Here is a 19,565-nt window from a genome sequence, read left to right on the forward strand (position 1 = left end):
TATGATTGACACAAAAGATCTGAGAATACCATGGTGAAAGGGAATAGACTTTGGAATTAGATATTTATTTACCCATCCATTCTTTCAACAAATACTTCTCAAAAACTGTACACATACTAGTGTAGTGAATTGACAAAAATCCTGTCTTGGAACTTGCATTCTAGTAACTAAAATGTGTGGTGTCAGAGAGTGATAAGTGCTATGGAGAAAAATAAAGTGGGGAAGCGGTGAGGGACAGCCATGAGTGAAGGTATAGGTCTAACACAAGGGGAAGGGAAATCCTCACTGATAGGTGACATTTGAACAAGTAATGTGGAGGAGGTGAGGAAGGGAGACATGTGGATATGGGGGAAGAGCATTGAGGCAGAGGCAACAATTAGGACAAAGGTCCTAAAAAGGGTCTGGCAAGCAGGCCTGTGTGGCTAGAGAGGAGACTGAGGTTTAAACCTTGGCCTGCTTCAGAAGTCACGTAGTCTCCTTGAGCCTCAGTGTCCCCTTTCCCCTGCCCCCCAAAAAAGTAGAGATGAGAATGCCTAGACAGTTTGCAGGACTGTTGGGAAGACCAGATGAAGTAGTATATGTAGAGAACCCAGTACAGTGTCACATGTCCAGACAAGAGGTTTACTTAAAATATGAGGAATGTTTCCCAGCACTAATGCTGCTTCTGTTTCTTCTTCCTGGAAAAGTGAAGGGAATAGAAGTACCTGACTGGTTTGTCATGAGGAGTGAAGGGTGGTAAGATGTGCCACCCCAAATCTTTGGCGTAAGAATTATTTTGAGAAAGAGAAGACAAAGAAGAAGCTCTGAAAACAAATTAGAAGTTACCCTTTTGTAAGGGAACTTTACATTTATAAGGAAACCTCCATTTTTAAGGGGGTCTCCCTCTCTGCCCCAGGGGGAGAAGAATGACTAAATCAGAAGAAACTCAACCCATCAAAGGAGAAGGCACAGGACTTAAGTCTGCATAGCAAAACTTATTCTTGTTTACCATACTTTTCCTGCTCATCTCCCCATAACTGACTTCCCCCATACCCTTCTCTCTTTTGTCTTTAGCTGAAAATAATATTTAAGCCCAAATTCTAAACTACCTCTGAGAGTTACTGTCTCCCATTAATATATGAAGTATACATGTTAATAAATTTGTCTGTATTTCTTTTGTTAATCTGTTTTTTGTTACAGAGTTCCCAGCAGAGAACTTAGAAGAGTAGAGGGTAAATTATTTTTCGTCCCCTACAGGAGTAAATGCAATAATACATAAAATATTTAGCTTAGAGGTAGACATGTGGTAGACCCATATCCAATGGCAGTTCTCATTATTGTTGCATGCTTCAATAAGGCATTTTTTAGGATGGGCATAGACGAAATTGGAAGAGCAACTTCATGCCACTAACCAGCAGGACTAGGCAGAAAACAGGAACTAGGTTCAGGGCCCAAGAGAACCAGGAAATATAAGAGCCATTGATCTGATAATCAGGGCAAAATGATGATGAATTCCTTCAGAGTTTTACTGACGCCCAAAGCAGGCTTTGTGGGTAATGTGATTTATTTGAAGGGGCTAGAGTGGGAGAGACAGCAAAGCAGGGACAAAAACTAGGTGAACTTGAGGCTTCAATATAAGGCAGAAAATATACCTAATAGGCATCATAAAGTCAAGTGAGTAAAATCGGCATAAACAGACTTGGCCACAAATGGACATGACTTGAGATATCCACATGTATGGAAACCCATATCTGCTAGGTAGGAGTACAGTGGGGAACTTTTGGATGAGAATAAAAGTAGAGAGAAAGCAAAAATGATATAGATGTGGGAGGATACTAAAGACAGTTCCATCAGAAGGAGGAACTAGAAATTGTATTCCTGAATGAGACAATAAATGCTGGCCACGCTATCTAGACAATTTCTAGATCCCAGGTTCTATTAAGAACAATGCACCAAATAACTTCTTGAAAGTCTGAGTATTTTGGTGGTTAACTTAAGGCATTATGAAGGTGACTAGATCTAGTTTCAGATGTGTTAGGTAAATTTGGACAAATTAACCTCTCTTAGCCCCATTCTTTAACAAGTAAAATGAGGATGGTAAATAAAGTTCTCTTGAGGACAATATATGAAAAGTCTTTTGAAGATGGTTAAACATTTCCTTAGGATTTTATCTTTCACTTACTATAGAAATGAAAAAAAGAGTTGCTATTTTGGTTTTAATTTTGACCAACAAGGAAGAAACTGTGAGCTGAGCTGGGAACTTAGAAGAAAGGGAAGAAAAAAACCAGTTATTTACATTAGGGCTGTGGATAGAGAGAGCGGCACTCAAGGCATTAAGCCTTAGATCAGAATGTTCCATTCCTCCAAGAGTTTCCCAAAGCACAACTTGAGAAGAAATTTTTTTCCCTTTTTCAACCAGACCACCCAGACTGCCACACACTTCACACTTCTTTGAAATGTTCCCTTTCCCTTTGTCTTTCTGTTTGGCATTTTTGTGCAAACACTAATCATTTTCTCCCCCTAAGTGGTGGAAAAAGTGCTGAAGTTAGAGTCAGGAGCACTCAAGGTCTGTCTTTCATTTCACACCCAAGTACATAACTGTTGCCTCTTTTCTCCATCCCTCCTTTACTTCTTCCTCTTTCCCTTCTCTCTCTCCCTTTCTTGTTCCAAACTCAAATTCCAAATATATGGATTGAAAGTGTGAGGATGGCGAGAACTCAAGTTTAGTGGGTAGGGCCAGGGTCAGGGCAGGGTGCAAGAACTAGTGGCAGCCATTGCAATCTCTCTGTCACTTACCACTCCCTTCTTGGAGCAAATGCTGTATGTATTCCTGCCTTCACCCCCCAACAACAGTATCTTGATTGTGTTCAGGGCTGCAGTGTGCCCAGCCCTAGGTAATGAATCCATACAACAAATCGTTACAAACCTGCTAGGCTTCCCCAGCCTCTCTTGCTGCTAGAGGTGGGGTGGTAGATTTCACTCTGGACTTTCTTTCCTGGACATAAAGTCCCTGAAGTTAAGCATGGCTATAGGACTTGCTTTTGCTAATGAAATAGGAATGGAAATTTTACCTGTCACTTCTGGATGGAGGCATGTAAAAGCCAATGCACAATACACCACACTCTCTTTCCCTGCTGCCACCTTGGCCCTACCCTACTGTTCCACTTATCGATTGCTGCATAACAAATCACCCCCCAAACTTAGAGGCTTAAAGCAACCACTATCTTATGCTTCTATGAATTGACTGGGATCAGCTAAGAGGTTCTTCTGCTGGTTTTTTCTGGAGGTTTTTCATGTTGGTAAAATCAGGTCATGGTCAGGGCTAAAGTATCCAATGGCTCACTCACATGTCTGGCATCTTGGAAAGGAGGGCTGGAAGGCTGAGCTTGGCTGGGTCTCCCTCTTTCTCCATATCATCCCAGAGCTTGTCAGTCTCTGTCTGAGCTTTTCATATGGTTTCTCTATGTGATCTTTCTAGACCTAGTGAAGAGTAGATGAATATGCCACCCCAAAATATGCCACTTCGGCGTAAGAATTATTTTGAAAGGCAACTGAGAAGAGTAGATGCAAGACAAACTCTCTTCTTTCCCCCATTTGTCCAAAAACAGGACATAAATTTATAAAGGTGTCCCCCTTCCCCTCTCTACCAGGAAGGACAGAAGTTAGTCACCAGAGACAAGTCTAGACCCTTATCAGGCCATGGACCACACCAGAGCAAATCTTGCTCTAGCTAGCCCTTATCTAATATTTTTCCCATATAATTTACCTCCCCCAGCCTGCTGTCCTAGAAACAAAAACTCTTTCCTTTGTCTTGTCATTTCTCTAAAAATTTATTGTTCCTCTGCTAAGATACTAAGTAAGCCAAAGTTCTAATCACCTCTTTGAGTGACTCATTGCTGAATGATTTTGTGTGTATGTGTGTTGCATATGTTAATAAACTTCTGTTTGCTTTTCTTGTGTTAATCTAACTTTTGTCAGATAAGGTGGTTCTAACTGAGGTAAGGTTCCTAGGAGGATTTTCCTTATCTATGATAGCTGTGTAGTGACACAGAGTTTTGAAAAGCATAAACTGCCAGGCTTTTAAAGACTTAGGTTCAGAATCAGCAGAGCATAGCTATCACCACATTCTCTTGGTTCAAGCAATGACAAATGCAAAATGGTGGGAAATAAATACCACTTCTCTCTATAGGAAGTAACCAACAATTGGCAGCCACTTTTAATCTACCATATTAGCATTGACCATTGGAAAACTTGATCCGTGGGGCACCTGGGTGGCTCAGTCGGTCAAGTCTCTGCCTTCGGTGGGATCATGGTCCCAGAGTCCTGGGATCAAGTCCTGTGACAGACTCCTGGCTCAGTGGGGAGCCTGGTTCCCCCTCTCATGCTCTCTCTCTCTCTCTCAAATAAATAGAGTGCTCATGCTCTCTCTCTCTCTCTCTCTCAAATAAATAAAATCTTAAAAAAAAAGAAAAAGAAAATTCGATCTCCTTCACATAGAGCTGGAAGTGCTCAGATTTGGGAATGGAGTTAGGGAAGATATCTGTCCTAGTTGTAGCCTGTCAGCTCTCACTCCAAATTCCTGCTCCCAGATTCTTCTCAGTTGCTTCTGGTCATTTTATCACCAAACCTCCATTTCTTTTTGGTTTATTTCTTCCCGGAATAGGACCATAGCTGCACTTCCATTCTCTAAGGTAGTGATATGACAAGGGCAAAAATGGGAGCAGATGGAGAGGAAATCAGACATCAGACACCCCTATTACTACTGTCTGCAGCCTCCACCCCCATAGGGAGTGTCTTACTGGTAGCCATCCCTCTCCCTCAGGCCTGCTTTCCTGCCAAGTTTTTGAGGAAAGCCCTAACTCTCTAGTTTTTCCTTCTCCAGTTTCCTCTCTTACACAAGTTCTACTTTTTGTATCTATCCATGTAAGATAGAAAAACCTCCTTAGCCTAGTGAGAAACACTTTGACTTTATCATGCTGAGCCTTATCTCAACCTCCTCACTCCACGGGATTGGCCCTGGGCTTTGTCTCCCACACCTAAAATGCTCCATCAGTGTGTGAAGTGGAAGTAACAAGGATATATCTTGTGCTTTTTTTTTTCTTATTAATGACTTACACTTTTTTAAAAAAATGATTATTTATTTATTTATTTATTTCACAGACAGAGATCACAAGCAGGTGGAGAGGTAGAGGGGGAAGCAGGCTCCCCGCCGAGCAGAGAGCCCGACGTGGGGTGCGATCCCAGGACCCCGGGATCACGACCCAAGCTGATGGCAGAGGCTTTAACCCACTGAACCACCCAGGCGCCCCTAATGACTTACACTTTTATCTTTTATAATTTTATGCATGGCCAGTTCTCTGTTCTGCCAGAGCTGACTGTTGGCTTTGGGGAGGATTAGGATTGTAGCAGTAGGAATGCAAAGACAGCCGAAAATCCATACCCCACTTTTGACTTCGAGAGCAGTTGGGAGACTAAATAGCAGTCTTAAAAGACAGTCTTTTTTAAGAGATGAGATGATTTTCAAAATTTCCTGAGCCATCATTAACATATCAAGAACAAAATCTGGTGAGCTAAAATGGAAGTAATATTCCAGAGAGAGAGAACTCAGTAAGACTAGTCCCTGCTACAAGAGTATAGGGGGATTGGGAAGTGAATGTGTGGACAGCCCACCTCCTGCCTTGAGGAATTATGGGAAGGAGAAGGGAGACACAGGTCACAGAACAGGTAGTGAGGCTGGGAGAACCTTGTGTCGTTCCTATCTTCTCTAAGGAAGGAGGGAGGTCATCAGATCAATAAGAGGTGGGCAGACAGCATAGGGACCTTTGTTTTTCCTTGTTTATGGCATTATCACAATTATAATAAAGTAATACATTTGTATAACATTATGTTTCTGTTGCACTTGTCCATAAACTCTGCAGAAGCTGTCTTGTTATTGCTTAGCAGTGCCACACATGGAGTTGATATCAAAAAAGAAAGGGAGGTGTGCAAAGAGACATCTGAGGTAGAGCTCCTGACTCCTTAGGGTTTGTATGGCATTTGAGGAATCTAGAAGTTCTCAAATCCTCTGAGGGGCTGCTGAAAACAGAGGAGATTCAGGTTGAGAAACTGGCTACAAGATATCACTATGCGGGGGTGAGGCCAAGAAGCCTTGTTGCTGGAAACTCGAGGTGGGCTGGGAAATATCTGGGATTAGTGGCTGGACTTCCAGTGGGTGCACAGCAACCAGCAGGTGGAGGGGGAGGGGAGCTAGGGCTGAGTACCCAGGGTGACCCTAACCAAACTCAGAGAACAGACCGAGATGAGTGCCTCAGTTGCGGACTTTAGCAGCTCCCACCTTCAGGATACTCTGAAGGAGACCAGACCTAGCCCCCCTTAGTGGGCACCAGCCTGTACATACCTGAGGACAGGACCAGGTGGCCTGCAGTAGAGACACCAGAAGGACAGGCACCAGGCCAGCCCCAGCCCTGTCTCCCTGCTGTCAGCGAGATGCAACCTTCCTCTACACCCAGGTGCCACGTTGAGGAAGGGAAGGGAAGGGAGAAATCCAGCTCCCACAGGAAGTTTAACTTTCAATCAATAGAATGTTTCATCAACACAGAGTATTTTAAAGGAAGTGGGGCATTCATTAGAAAAGTTCATATGTTCTTCCCACCACCCCACCCCACCCCGCCCAAACTGGCTGCTACCCAGTGGGATGGGACTCCTGAGGACGAGGTCTGTTACGGAAAATGGAAAGTATGTGGTCTTTGTACATTTCAGTTTTAGTTTGTGTTCCATTTGCAACTTCATTCTTTGTACATTCCTTAACAATGAGCAGGTTTCCTACCGAAATGAATTCTGCAGTGCCACAGGATCCAGAAACAGCTGCATTAATTTTTACAGCAAAAGTATTACTTGCCATTTCAGCAGAAACCGTTATCCCTTCTAAGATCCTCTTGTCTCTCATGCTTTGTGTAGAAAGATCCAGAACTGAGAAAACAGGAAACTGAGATTACTAAGCAAATTTCTAGCACCTACCCTCTAAAGAACTTGACTCCTGGTCGCTCCAGTCACCTTTCCATGAGTTTGCTGCTTGTCTGAAGGAAGCTGTCAGAAGCTGTCACCAATCATGCTGAGGAGAGCAGCCCAGGTGTGTCGGGAGCTGCATCCCAGCTGCCCCAATTCTGTAATCTTTTCTAGGTTCCCATCTGTCTCAGCCTGAGGTAACTGTCCTGCTGAATCACACACCAAAGAATTTAAATTCCTCTTCTTAGTTCAACAGAAATAAAGTTGGAATTATTCAAGAGATATTTTCAGCAAGCAATTAAGAAATAATAAAAAACATCAAAGTATAGGATAATAAAAAACATCAAAGATAGGATAAAAAAAACAAGGATTTTGGGGGGTACAGATTTATTATAGTAAATGGAAAACAAACAAACAAACAAACAAAAAAAAAAAACAAAAAAAACCAAACCTGCCTCTGTAGGGAGAGCCTCAGATGCATAGCTTTTTGGGCGTTCAATCAAAGCTTTGTTTTCCTCTTCTTCTACCTGCCAGTGGACTCTTGTCCCAGATTCAGAAAGACCTCCTGCAATTCCCTTCTTTCTTTGGGTACTGTTTTTCAGTTTGGCAAAGTCTGGAGATAATTTTGGTTGTCACGACTGAAGGAGGGCGGTGCTTGTGGCATGGAGCGGGTAGAGGCCCGAGTTGGGTTAAACAGCCTACAGCACAGGACCGCCCTCCCCAGCAAAGAACCATCGTGCCCAGAATGGCAACCGTGTTGTGGTTGAGAAACCCTGCTGGAAGCAGAGACAGGCAGAACGACCCCACTTCGAGAAGCCTTTCCAATGAGACAAAGTAACTGCTGTGGTCAACGGACAGTTCTCTTAGGCGAAGAGGAGCAGTCATAATTCTGTGTTAATTCATTAATCCATCTGTTTGCATATCAAATATTTTTTAGTATCTACCCAAAATGGCACTGTTAAGCACTAACAAGATGGTCAGCTTCTGCTCTTGTAGAGCTATGGACAAGTCCAAAGGAAAGTCATTAAACATAAAATTATACAGCTGTAATTGTGATCATGCCACAAACTATATGGGCTGATATAAGAACATATTGTGAAGGGAAAACTGCCTCTCTAGAATCAGTAGATCTTACCATTTTTTAAATGGTAAAATCAATGAAAATAATTCTTTTTTTTTTATATTTTATTTATTTATTTGATAGAGATCACAAGTAGGCAGAGAGGCAGGCAGAGAGAGGGGGAAGAAGCAGGCTCCCCAATGAAAATAATTCTTAATGTTTTATTTCCTTGAACCTTCATCATGACTGTTTTCAATGACATAGTCTTTTTGGTCTTCTTAGTTTTCTAAAGGAATACCGTGACTCTCCTTGTTTTCAAAATGGCCATTCGACTCTCTTTTCTGATACAATGGCCTACTGAAGTCTGTGTGCTGCTGAGCACCAGCCCTACCTTTCCTGAGGATACCAAAGTGATTCCAGAAGAGGATGGGGTTGGAGGGAAATCCTGAGTTGCTTCAAGAGTTAAGACCAGAGGGACAGCCTCCAGTTCCTAGCTCGTGGTCAGTTTCCTTCCCCTCATATAGATATTCAGTAAGCAACAAGACCCATATTTCAAAATTTGAGTCTATGATCTTTTCCCAGGAGTGTTGATTGGGGAAAGAAATACTTAAACTGAGACCTGAGGATGAATTAGGTAACATTGGAAGAAGTGGAGGCAAGCCTTCCAAGAATGTGAAAGTCTGTTTGGTATGTGTTGGCATGTTAAAATAATCCTTAGACACAGAAAAAGTATTCATTATGGTCCCCTGCTTCCTTGTTCTGAAGAGCAAAATCCATTTCTTCAGAGAGAAGATTGATCTTGGACTTGTAGGGAAGGGAAGGGAATGGTGCCAAAATTTGTTTTACTGTGACTCCCAGCCAGCTATCCTACAAATTGATGACGACAGTGCACGCAAATTTGACAAATGCATGCAAAAACAAAGCAGTGGGCATTCTCTATTGCAAATGCACAAGGTTATGCAGCAATGTTTCGGTAGATCTAACTGAGTGCCCTGTCAGGGCAGGCCTTTCTTCACCTTTTGAAGTCAAGAATTCTGTGGAGAATCTGATTGAAGGCTATTGATTTCTACCCTGGAAAAGGCATCAATGTGCATATACAAAAATATCTGCACACAGTTCATGGGGTTTCCAGTTCTGAAGCTCATGGATGGCCAATTAACACAGCTGCTTTCGGGCTGTAACAATGAATAAGGAAGAAGAACATGTTGGTGGTGGGAGGTATTGTGTCCTGTCTTACGCGTAATGAGTCTGAGATGCATGTGGCAGGATATTCAGGTGGAAAGCAGTTTAAAATGCTTCCTGGTTTTGTATGATTTTATAGGCATGTTGAAATTAAGAGGAAGTGGGTGGGTGTGTATCAGTACAATGGGCCCCATCCCTAGGGTCCAGGTTCTCCTGTGTCCATATTTAGAAATTTTTTTTTTTTTTTAGAAAAATGTTCATTGTAGAAAATTTTCCTGGGTTTCTGCCTATTTAAAATATGACCCCCCCCCTCCTTTACAGTTTTTAGTTCCTTTCCATAATCACTCCCTACTGCCAAGACTGATTAAAGAGAAGGCAGCCATGTGGATATGTGGGGAGCCTGTCTATGAAGAGGGGCTGAAATGTTATATTGTTGAAAGAAATATTAGACAAACTGAGCCAACCTTCTGCTCCCACTCCGTTGCTTTGCTCAAGATTCTTGCCAGACTGCCCTTGGAGGAAACTGAACCTATGTGCTACACTGCTTTTCCCTGTGGTTGGGTATAAAGTTTGGGAGTTCTAGTAGGCTGAAAATGCCTCCCTCAAAGATATCCAGATCCTAGTCCCTGGAACCTATGAACATTACCTTCTATGGCCAAAAAAAGGATCTTTGCAGATGTGATTAAATGAAAGGTTTTGAGATGGGGAATTATCCTGGATTATCTGGGAGGGCCACAAAGGCCATCACCTGTCTTCCCATGAGGGGAAGGCAGAGGGAGTTTTGACATAGACAGAAAAGGGGCAGGCAGAGAGAAAAGGGGGAGGCCACATGACCACATGACCACGGAAGCAGAGGATGCAGGGATGGGACCATAAGTTAAGGAAGACTGCAGTGACCAGAGCTCAAAGAGGCAAAGAACAGTTTCTCCCCTGGTACCTCTGGAGGCTCCCCCTAGAGCCTCCAGAGGGATCACAGCCCTGGTGACACCTGTGATATTTGTTTCAGAATTCTGGCCTCTAGAATTGGGAGAAAATAAATTTCTATTGTTTTAAATCAGCAAGTTTGTGGTAATTCAGTACAGCAGCCATAGGAAACTAACTAGGGACGAATCTGGACAAAGGAAGAGAGGACAAATTGTCTACATCAGAGCCTATTTGTCTCAGATTTTTTAGAAGGTTTCTGGCTTCCTTTTCCTTCTCAACCCCAAATATTTCTTTCTGAATCCAAGTAAACCTTCCTCTCTCACCTTGACACTTGCATTTTAAAGCTCCACTGTTCTCTACAAGCTGATTTTGATTTTCTAGTATAAAATCCCATTTTGATTGTTTTGCCTCCTTCCCCCCCCAGCTTATATTCCCTGCCTCCAAATATTCATTTATTGTTTTGATGCTCCCCTCCCAACTCCCCTCCTATTGGCCTTGATCTTAAAATAAAAGTTACTTACAATAAACAGCCTCTTCTCTCTTTTCTTGTTATTTCCTCCACTCAGCAGTACAGAGCTGTCGGGCTGCTTGCCCCCAAGTGTTTGAAGCCACCCACACACACTCTGAAGCACAGTTCCCAGCCGCTGACGACTCAACACTGTCAAATGACAGTCACAATGCCTTCATCATTAGTTTGTGAAACACACTATGCAAATGGGGCTGCAGGGTGTAAGAAGAAGAGGAAAATGTATTTCACGACAGCAATATCTTAACTCTGAGAAACAGGAGACAAATTGGGCCAGGTGATTATTTTAAAAGAACCAGTGGCTGAGAGTGAGAACTAAAAGCAAATCTCTATCAGAGAATTTGAAAAACCCAAACAAGCCATGTCAAGCCTTCTTGCATGAAGACCTCCTAGTGCTTCAGGGAGAAACGGTATAAAGAGGACTCTAGGAAGATGCCAAGAGATGGGGCACCAGGATCACAGGTGAATATCCTCACCCAGGGTTCAGCAAACTGACCTACAGGCCAAATCTGGCCCACCACCTGTTCTTGTGAATAAAGTTTTATTGGAACGCTGTCATCTCCATTTATTTACATATTGTCTGTGGCTGCCCTTGTTTGTGAGAGTGGGGTAGAGTAGTTATGGCACAGACTGTGTGGCACATAGAGCCTAAAATATTTAGTATTTCGCCCTTTATGTTAAAAAAAATGCCAAGCTCTGTTATGATGAAACTATAACAGCAGGACTGGGTATAGAAAGTAAACGCTAGCAACGAGAAATACCAACGTGTATTAGTTTCTTAGGTTTGCCACAACAAATTATTATAATCTGGGTGGCTTAAACAATAGAACTTTATTCTCTCAGAATTCAGGAGGCCACGCATTCAAAGCCAAGGTGTCTAGAAGACTGATTCTGAAGTCTGAAGGAGACTTCAGAAGTTCTGAAGTTCTGAAGGAGAATCGATTCCATGGGGGTGGCCAGTATCCTTGCCATTCTTTTGCTTGTAGACTCATAGTTTCAGTTTCTGCCTTCTCTTCACATTGTCTTCTGTCTTCATTTCTGTCTCTTATAGGGACACAACATTGAATTTAGGGCCCATCCTAAATCCACAATGATCCAATCTCAAAGTTTATAATTTCACTAATTACATCCACAGAGACCCTTTTTCCAGATAAAGTCACACATTTGCAGGGTTGGGATTTGGACATAACTTTTGGGGGGACACAATTCAACTTACTGCACCACCACCCATAAAGAAGTGTTAACCACCTTGGGGAAAAAGGAGGCGGCTTGAGGAGCTTGGAGATGGCTGGGAATGTCACCCACCAACTCTTGAATATGGCCTCGGGAAACAGCGATTGCATACATATTTAATTTTGACATCGTTTTTTGTATTTTATGAGATATATTAATTCCACAGAAAACTCTGACTCCGTCTGTTGATCTACGTGTAGACTATGGGGGATTTAAGCCACTATAGCCCTAAAAGCAGCCAAGTGAACAAAAGGCAGATTAGGGGGAGGAGGAGGAGAAGCTCAGGGCCAGGAAAATGGGTTTCTGCAACCTCCGTGGTTGACTCTGACAAGAAAAGCAGCATCTTGTGAAGCTGTTATATAGCAGCGTGGAGTGAATTCAATGAGGTCCTTTCAAGTCTGCTAAAGTGTTTTTTGTCAGCTTTATTTTTCATCACGACTTGGGAACAAGGAGGTGTTGCTGCACCCTGTCTCATCTCGTCCTTTGTTTCATTTTCTTCACCAGATTCCAGATTAATATTTCAACAGAATTGGGGAGGGGAGGTTCAGCTCATATTTCTGCTAGAATTCTTTTCCCTTTTTCTCTCAGTATGTACCATTCTAACCTGAATTTACAAGCGGGGGCGGGGGGAGGGGGGAGCCACAGTCAAGTTAGCACACTTTGGGGAAAAGTCTGAGTAGAAGTGACAGTTGTCTTATAGGGATTGTCCCTGATTGGCACTAAAACCAGGCTAGACAGAGTGAGTTAGGAAATCAGGAGGACTCTTCTCCCAAGAACCGGCAATGAGGTTACCTTGAGGATGTGTCAGTGGAGCCCCAGGGCATGAGAGATGAGACAGTCACAATAGGTGTCAAACTAGAAATTCCCTTTGTTGAGGTCTTTCTGCTTGATGTACCTAGAATAGGTTTGGTTTTCCTGTGTGAACTCTCTGTCGCCTCTAGGAGCTGGGACACATCAAAGCTCCATGACCTCTTTGTAATTTTAGGATATTTTCTAAGGATTCACACCCATGTCACACTGGTTTCTTTATTCATCCTCATTCATGACAAAGTTTCCTGCGCTCATTAAATATGACGCATTTCCCAAGTGCCTAAGCCTAGTTAAAAAGAGACCCAACAGGGACACCTGGGTGGTTCAGTTGGTTAAGCATCTGACTCCTGACTTTGGCTCATGTCATGATCTCAGGGTTGTGAGATCGAGCCCCCAGTGGGGCTCCTCCCTGGTTGTGGAGCATGCTTATGATTCTCTCTCTCTCCCGGGGCGCCTGGGTGGCTCAGTCGGTTAAGCATCTGCCTTTGGCTCAGGTCCCCTCTAAAAAAAAAGGTCCATAAATGAGTAAGTCATGGGAATAAAAGGCACAGCATGAAGAATACAGTGAATGATATTATAATAGTGATGTAATGAGACAGATGGTAGCTACACTTGTGGTAGGCATAGCATAACATATAAACTTGTCAAATCACTAAGTTGTACACCTGATGCTAATGTAACATTCTGTGTTAACTGCACTCAATTTTTTAAAAGGGTCCATAATAGCAATTTTTTTTTTAAAGAAAAAAGCACTTCTTTTTCTGAATGTACCATAGGGAAGGTAAAATTTTTCCTCTACCTTTTTTTTTTTTTTTTTAAGATTTATTTATTTATTTGAAAGAGAGAGAGGGAGCATGCAGCAGAGAGGGGCAGAGGAAGAGGAAGAAGGAGGGAGAATCTCAAGCAGATTTCAAGCTAAGCCAGAGCTCAGTGCTGGGCTTGATATGGGGCTTGATCTCATGACCCCAAGATCACAGCCCTAGCCAAAACCAAGATTCGGATGCCTAACCAACTACATCACCCAGGCACCTCTGTTTAACTTCCCTTTTTTTTTTCCCTTACACAAAAATCAATTTATTTCCTTCGGAAACATCTTCAGAAGTAGAGTACTGGGTTAGAGGGAAACTTTTTTTTTTTAATTTAAATTCAGTTAATTAACATATAATGTATTATTGTTTTCCGAGGTAGAGGTCAGTGATTCATCAGTCTTATGTAATACCCAGTGCTCATTACATCAAGTGCCCTCTAGTTATCCCATTCCCCCACCCTTCTCCCTTCCTGCAACCCTTAGTTTATTTCCTATGATTAAGAGTCTCCTATGGTTCGTCTTCCTCTCTGATTTTGTCTTGTTTTATTTTTTTCTTCTCTTCCTCTATGATCTTCTGTTTTGTTTCTTATATTACACATATGAGTGAAATCATATGATGATTTTCTTTCTCTAATTGACTTATTTTGCTTAGCATAATACCCTCTAGTTCCATCCACATCAATGCAAATGGCAAAATTTCATATTTTTGATGACTGAGTAGTGTTCCATTGTGTATATATGTGTATGTGTGTGTGTGTGTGTGTGTGTGTGTGTGTATATATATATATATATCCATTCATCTGTCATTGGACATCTGGGCTCTTTCCTCTATGCTTTTAAGGCAGGGACTGACATAACACAGATTTAACAAGAGGGGCACTGAGAAGCTCAGTCGGTTAAGTGTCTGCCTTCGGCTCAGGTCATGATCTCAGGATCCTGGGATCGAGCCCTGCTCAGTGGGGAGCCTGCTTCTCTTTCTCCCTCTGCCTTCCCCCACCATGCTTGCCATCTCTCTCTCTCTCTCAAATAATAAAATCTTAAAAAAAGAGAGGGACAGAGAGAAAGGCAGATTTAACAGGAGAAAAGCATGTGCATGAAAGCCCTTGTGGAAAAAATGTATACCCAAAGAAGTGAGGAGGCCTAAGCCCTTACATACTAGATTGAACAAAGAGTAGCAATTGTGGAAAAGTAACTCAAATATATGGAGACTGAAGGAACTTATTTTAACAGGCTAGACACCCTTCTCTGGTGATTAAGAATGTTTCTTCCTCCTGGCACAAGGAAGGCACCTTTCTTATGGGAATTCTGTCTCAAGCTTTCAGGGGAAAAAAAAGGAAAGTCAGAGTGCCCTTCTTGGATCTGCTGTTTCCAAGTGCCTTTAATTCAGAGTAACAGATATGCCAAAGCAGCATATTTGGGGAGGCATGTCCTGAACTTTTTCAGTACCACCTATTCTGCTGGAACTATAATGTTCCCTTCCAAATTTCTTTTGTACAGTTCCAGCGTACTGTGATTCACAGACCAATGCTCAGGCTTGGGAATCAGAGATCTGAGTTTGTATTTCAATTCCACTGCTTACAAGTTAAGTAGTTGGCTTTTCTAAGCATCCTTTTCTTCCCTGATAAAGGGGGAGGCCATAAAAACATATGCACTGCATAGAAGAGAGTTCTAGGAAGCTGAGATTGCCGTCATCGTTAAGGCCTGACTGCAGTGTTGGCTCTTGCCTGGTGTCTGGGAACTTGTCTGGTATTTGGGAGGGTTCCCACTGTTCCCAAAATGAGAAGCACGGTTCATTGTGCCTAAACTGTTTATAAAGCAATGAGGTTTATGCTGAACCTCTGTTTTTCTTTTGGGAGTCTGAAATTCCGGCACAGGCCAGGCAGAGAGTGCCCACATGACCAGCCCCCCAGAAAGACCCTGAGGCCTAGTCTCTAATGAGCTTCCCTCACACTTCGTCTGTGTCCTCACAATTCAGTTCTGGGGGAATTAAGCACATCCTGTGTGACTGAGGACTTCTGGAAGCTTGCACCTGGTTTTCTTCACATTTACCCCATGTGTCTTTTCTCTTCACTGATTTTGCTTTGTATCCTTTTACTGTACTAAATCTGAGCCTTGGGTAAGATTGTATGCTGAGTCTTATTTTCCTCCCAGTCACTGAAACAGGGTGTGTGTGGCGGGGAGGGGGTGGATTTGAGGACTTCTGTCTTTGGTCAGGCTACTATAAGAAAATACTACAGAGTGGGTGGCTTATAAACAACAGGAATTTATTTCTCCCAGTGCTGGAGGCTGGGATATCCAGGATCAGTTTTGCTCAGGTGAAGTTGCTCTCCGGGGTTCACAGTTGGTACCTTCTCTCTGTGTGCTCACATGGGTGTATGGGTTAGGGATCTCTATTCGGGTCTCTTTTATAAGGTACTCTCCATAGGCCCTAACTAACCAATGGGCATAGTTACCAAGCACAGTTACCAGAAAAGGGAAAATTCCATACCTACCTCCAAATATCCATAAGCTCTTTTATAAAGCCTTAATCCCATTTCTGAGGGTTCCTTCATGACTTAGGCACTTGCGAAAGGTCCCACCTGCTAATATGATCACCTTCAGCGGTTTTTAGGACTTCATTTTAGCAAACTACTGGAAAACTCCTCTCTTCTCTTCTCTCCCATTCTCTTTCTGTTCTTCATCAGCAAAGTCCAGGAACCACCTCAGGGGAGGGTCAGGAAGCCAATCAAGTCAGATTCTCTGTGGCACATGGGGGAAAAGGAAATGACAGGGATCCTCCAAACATTTTTTTTTTGTTTGTTTGTTTTGATACACATCTGAATTCGTGTTGTCCATGGCAAAGTAGTCTCCCTCCTTTATTACCGATGCCCCAAGTGCTTTGGGATATTTCCTTTTGGGACTGTCTTACAAACTATTGAAATGGAAATCTGCTGCATGCATCCCTTGTGGTCCCGTGGCACAGAATACAGCTCCCACCCGGCGCCCCTAAGGCGGTCAGGATTTACCTCTTTAATTGTCACAGACCTCCATTGCTCTGAGCTGGGAGAATGGAGGGCTCATGGCCAGCCTCAGGCCTACTGGTGACAATCAACCATGCCCAAGGCCCCCTGGCTGTAGACATAGGTTGGCACAGGAGAAGGGTGAAGGAGGAAGGAAGAAAAGAAAAAGTACAGAGAGAAGAGCAAAATGGTAGGGGTCAGAAGGAGAAGGCAAAATAGAAGAGAGGAAAGAAAAAAGAAAGTAAACCCTTCTCGAAAGCAGAGGAACAGTTTATGACTCAGATTCTCCAACCTCTGAACACAGCTAAGTCTGTTACTTTGGTTTATGGCAGGTTCCCAGCCACTTGGTGAAAGGGGCTGGGGGTGGGCGGGAGGAGGAGGTGGGAGGGTGTGAGGAGGGACTGCCCAGAGACACCGGTTTGAAGTTTTATTATTCACTAAAAGTTGCTCTGTTGATGATTAAACTTTGCTCTCAGAAAGTGGGGCTGTGAAGCGAGCTGCTCACTCTATCAATAGAAAAATCGATATGTCCTTTCTTTTCAAAGTGCTGAAGCCATTATCTGGGTTGTGACAGTTGACTACAATAGAATTAATTGTCATATCACAAATGGTGAGTTAGGGAATGAATGAGTGAACCAAGTGGGTGGACAGGCCTATTATAACTGAGAATACAGTTTGATTAATAGAAGGAAAGGCTGAAGAACCAAAAAAAAAAAAAAAAAAAAGGAAAAGAGTACTTAAAAAAAAGGGAGAAAAATTGATGTTGAAAACTTAAAAATACGTTGTAAACAATGTGCATAATGATATGAAGAGAGAAAAAAAAATTCGTGCTTTTTTTTCTCACCCACACTTCTAAATTTCACCGGTGGGGTGGGGGGGGAGGCACCTGGGTGGCACAGTCAGTTTCAGCTCTTGGTTTTGATTCAGGTTAGATCTCAGAGTTGTGAGATCAAGTCCCAAGTCAGGGGTGGAGATCAGCTGGAGTCTGCTAGAGATTGCCTCCCTGCCTCCCCCTCTGCCCCTCCCCCCCCTCCCTCCCTCTCTCAAAAAAAAAAAAAAAAAAAAAAAAAATCTTTAAAAAAATAAAATAAATTTCACTGATGGAATAGACAAAAATCCTGCCTACATGTGGCTGCAGTGCATATGTGTGTGTTTGTGCACATGTACCTGTAGCTCTAATATAAGTTTTGAAAACAAAAACATATTGTGCACATGTATAAAATCTTGTTGGAGTTTTTTTTCATCCTTTCTTTCCCATACTAACACCCAGAAGTAAGCTGCCTAAAGAATTAATCTGAATGTTTTGGCATCTTGTATGTTGATTTTTTCAGAGATAGTCTTTGCTATTGAATCATAGATATTGAAGTCCCCAGTAAAGATAAAGAGATTACTTATTATTTATTTATAGATGTTATAGATATTATTATTATACTCAACACTTTAATATAAGAATTTTGTTTTATAGAATAGTTTGAAACCAGGATTACTTGGCAAAATAGATTTTACAAAGAAATGGAAGTGGTAATCTAATGATAATTGAAAAGGAAATTGTTCCTGGGTGGATATAACATATGCTAGTCTTTTCAAAAAAATTTTTAATTTACTTTTCAAGATTTTATTTAATTATTTGACAGAGAGAGAGAGTACAAGCAGGGGGAGCAGGAGAAGCAGGCTCTGCGCCCAGCAGGGAGCCTGACTTGTGGCTCCATCCCAGGACCCTGAGATCACAACCTGAGCTGAAAGCAGACACCCAACTGACCGAGCCACCCAGGCACCCCAATGCCAGTGTTTTTTAAATTAATCAGTTGGATATCTTAAGAGAAATACAAAAGATTGCAAAAAGTTCATGCATACACTGAAATGTTTATTATTGGCTTTCATTTCATAAAATGAAAATTTCTAATCAACTGTGAAAAATACAATCTTAATACACTTACTGTCTTTGTACCCTTATACAGATGATTCCCTACTTCTAATAGTTCAGCTTAATGATTTTTCAACTTTACGGTGGTGCAAAAGCGATACGCATTCAGTGGAAACCATGCTTTGAATTTTGAATTTTGATCTTTGCCTAAGCCATCAACACTCTTGATTCTATCTCATGCTGCTGGGTGGAGGCAGCGGGCCAGAGCTCCCAGTCAGCAGGTCATCACCAGGGTCAACAATTCCCAACCATTCTGTCCATATACAGCCATGGTATTTTTCACTTTCAGTACGTTATTCAATAAATTACATGAGATACTCCACACTTTATTATTAAATGGCTTTATGTGAGATGATTTTTTAAAGCTTTTATTTATTTATTTGCCAGAGAGAGAGAAAGAGCACAAGCAGGGCGAGCAGCACGCAGAGGGAGAAACAGGATCCCCGCTCCTGAGCAAGGAGCCTGATGTGGGACTCAATCCCAGGACCTTGGGATCATGACCTGAGCCAAAGGCAGATGCTTGACGGACTGAGCCACCCAGATGATTTTGCCCAACGCAGGCTAATGTAAGTGTTCTGAGCACATTTAAGGTAAGCTAGGCTAACCTATGATGTTCAATAGGTTAAGTGTATTAAATGCATTTTTGACTTAAAATATTTTCAACTTGTGATGGGTTTATTGGGACACCGAGTTTTGTTATGCTTATCTAAAGTAGATCACAATTCTGGCTGCATATTAGAATTATCTGGGGAGTTTTTATTTGTGTGTTGTTTGCTTGCTTTTTAAATCCCACTGCCCAGGTAGCAGCCCAGACCCATAAATCAAAATCTCCCAAGGATGGAGCATGGTGGTTTTAAAGTGTACCAAGTGATGCCAATGTTCCAGCAAAGTTGTGATCCACTCACTTAAGTAGTCCCTGATGAACCTCATTCTCATCATCACCCCTGTTAAAATCATTCCCTCCTCAGCACTAAAAGGAGAGCACACAGCTAATTGTATCATTGCCGCTGAGGTCCTTGTTTCACTGTTCTTCAGTCTTCAGCACCTGGCGGATGCTCAACAACGTAGTGACAGGAGGAACACACAAATTTCCAACCAGCGCCATGGAATGAGGT

General features: G+C 42.4%; 1 protein-coding gene across 1 annotated transcript in view; it reads left to right on the plus strand.

Moving 5' to 3' along the window:
- LOC111142341 overlaps window positions 1-11,166 on the plus strand; it is an 87,465-nt gene extending 76,299 nt beyond the window's left edge. The window contains exon 6 of the mRNA XM_022495373.1: window positions 10,717-11,166. Within this exon, the coding sequence (XP_022351081.1) occupies window positions 10,717-10,923 (207 nt within the window). The 3' untranslated portion in view covers window positions 10,924-11,166. The remainder of the gene's footprint in view (window positions 1-10,716) is intronic.
- Window positions 11,167-19,565: the final 8,399 nt, after the last annotated feature.

The sequence above is a fragment of the Enhydra lutris genome, unplaced genomic scaffold, assembly GCF_002288905.1.
Source record: "Enhydra lutris kenyoni isolate GAN:26980312 unplaced genomic scaffold, ASM228890v2 scaffoldscaffold7, whole genome shotgun sequence".
NCBI lineage: Eukaryota > Metazoa > Chordata > Mammalia > Carnivora > Mustelidae > Enhydra > Enhydra lutris.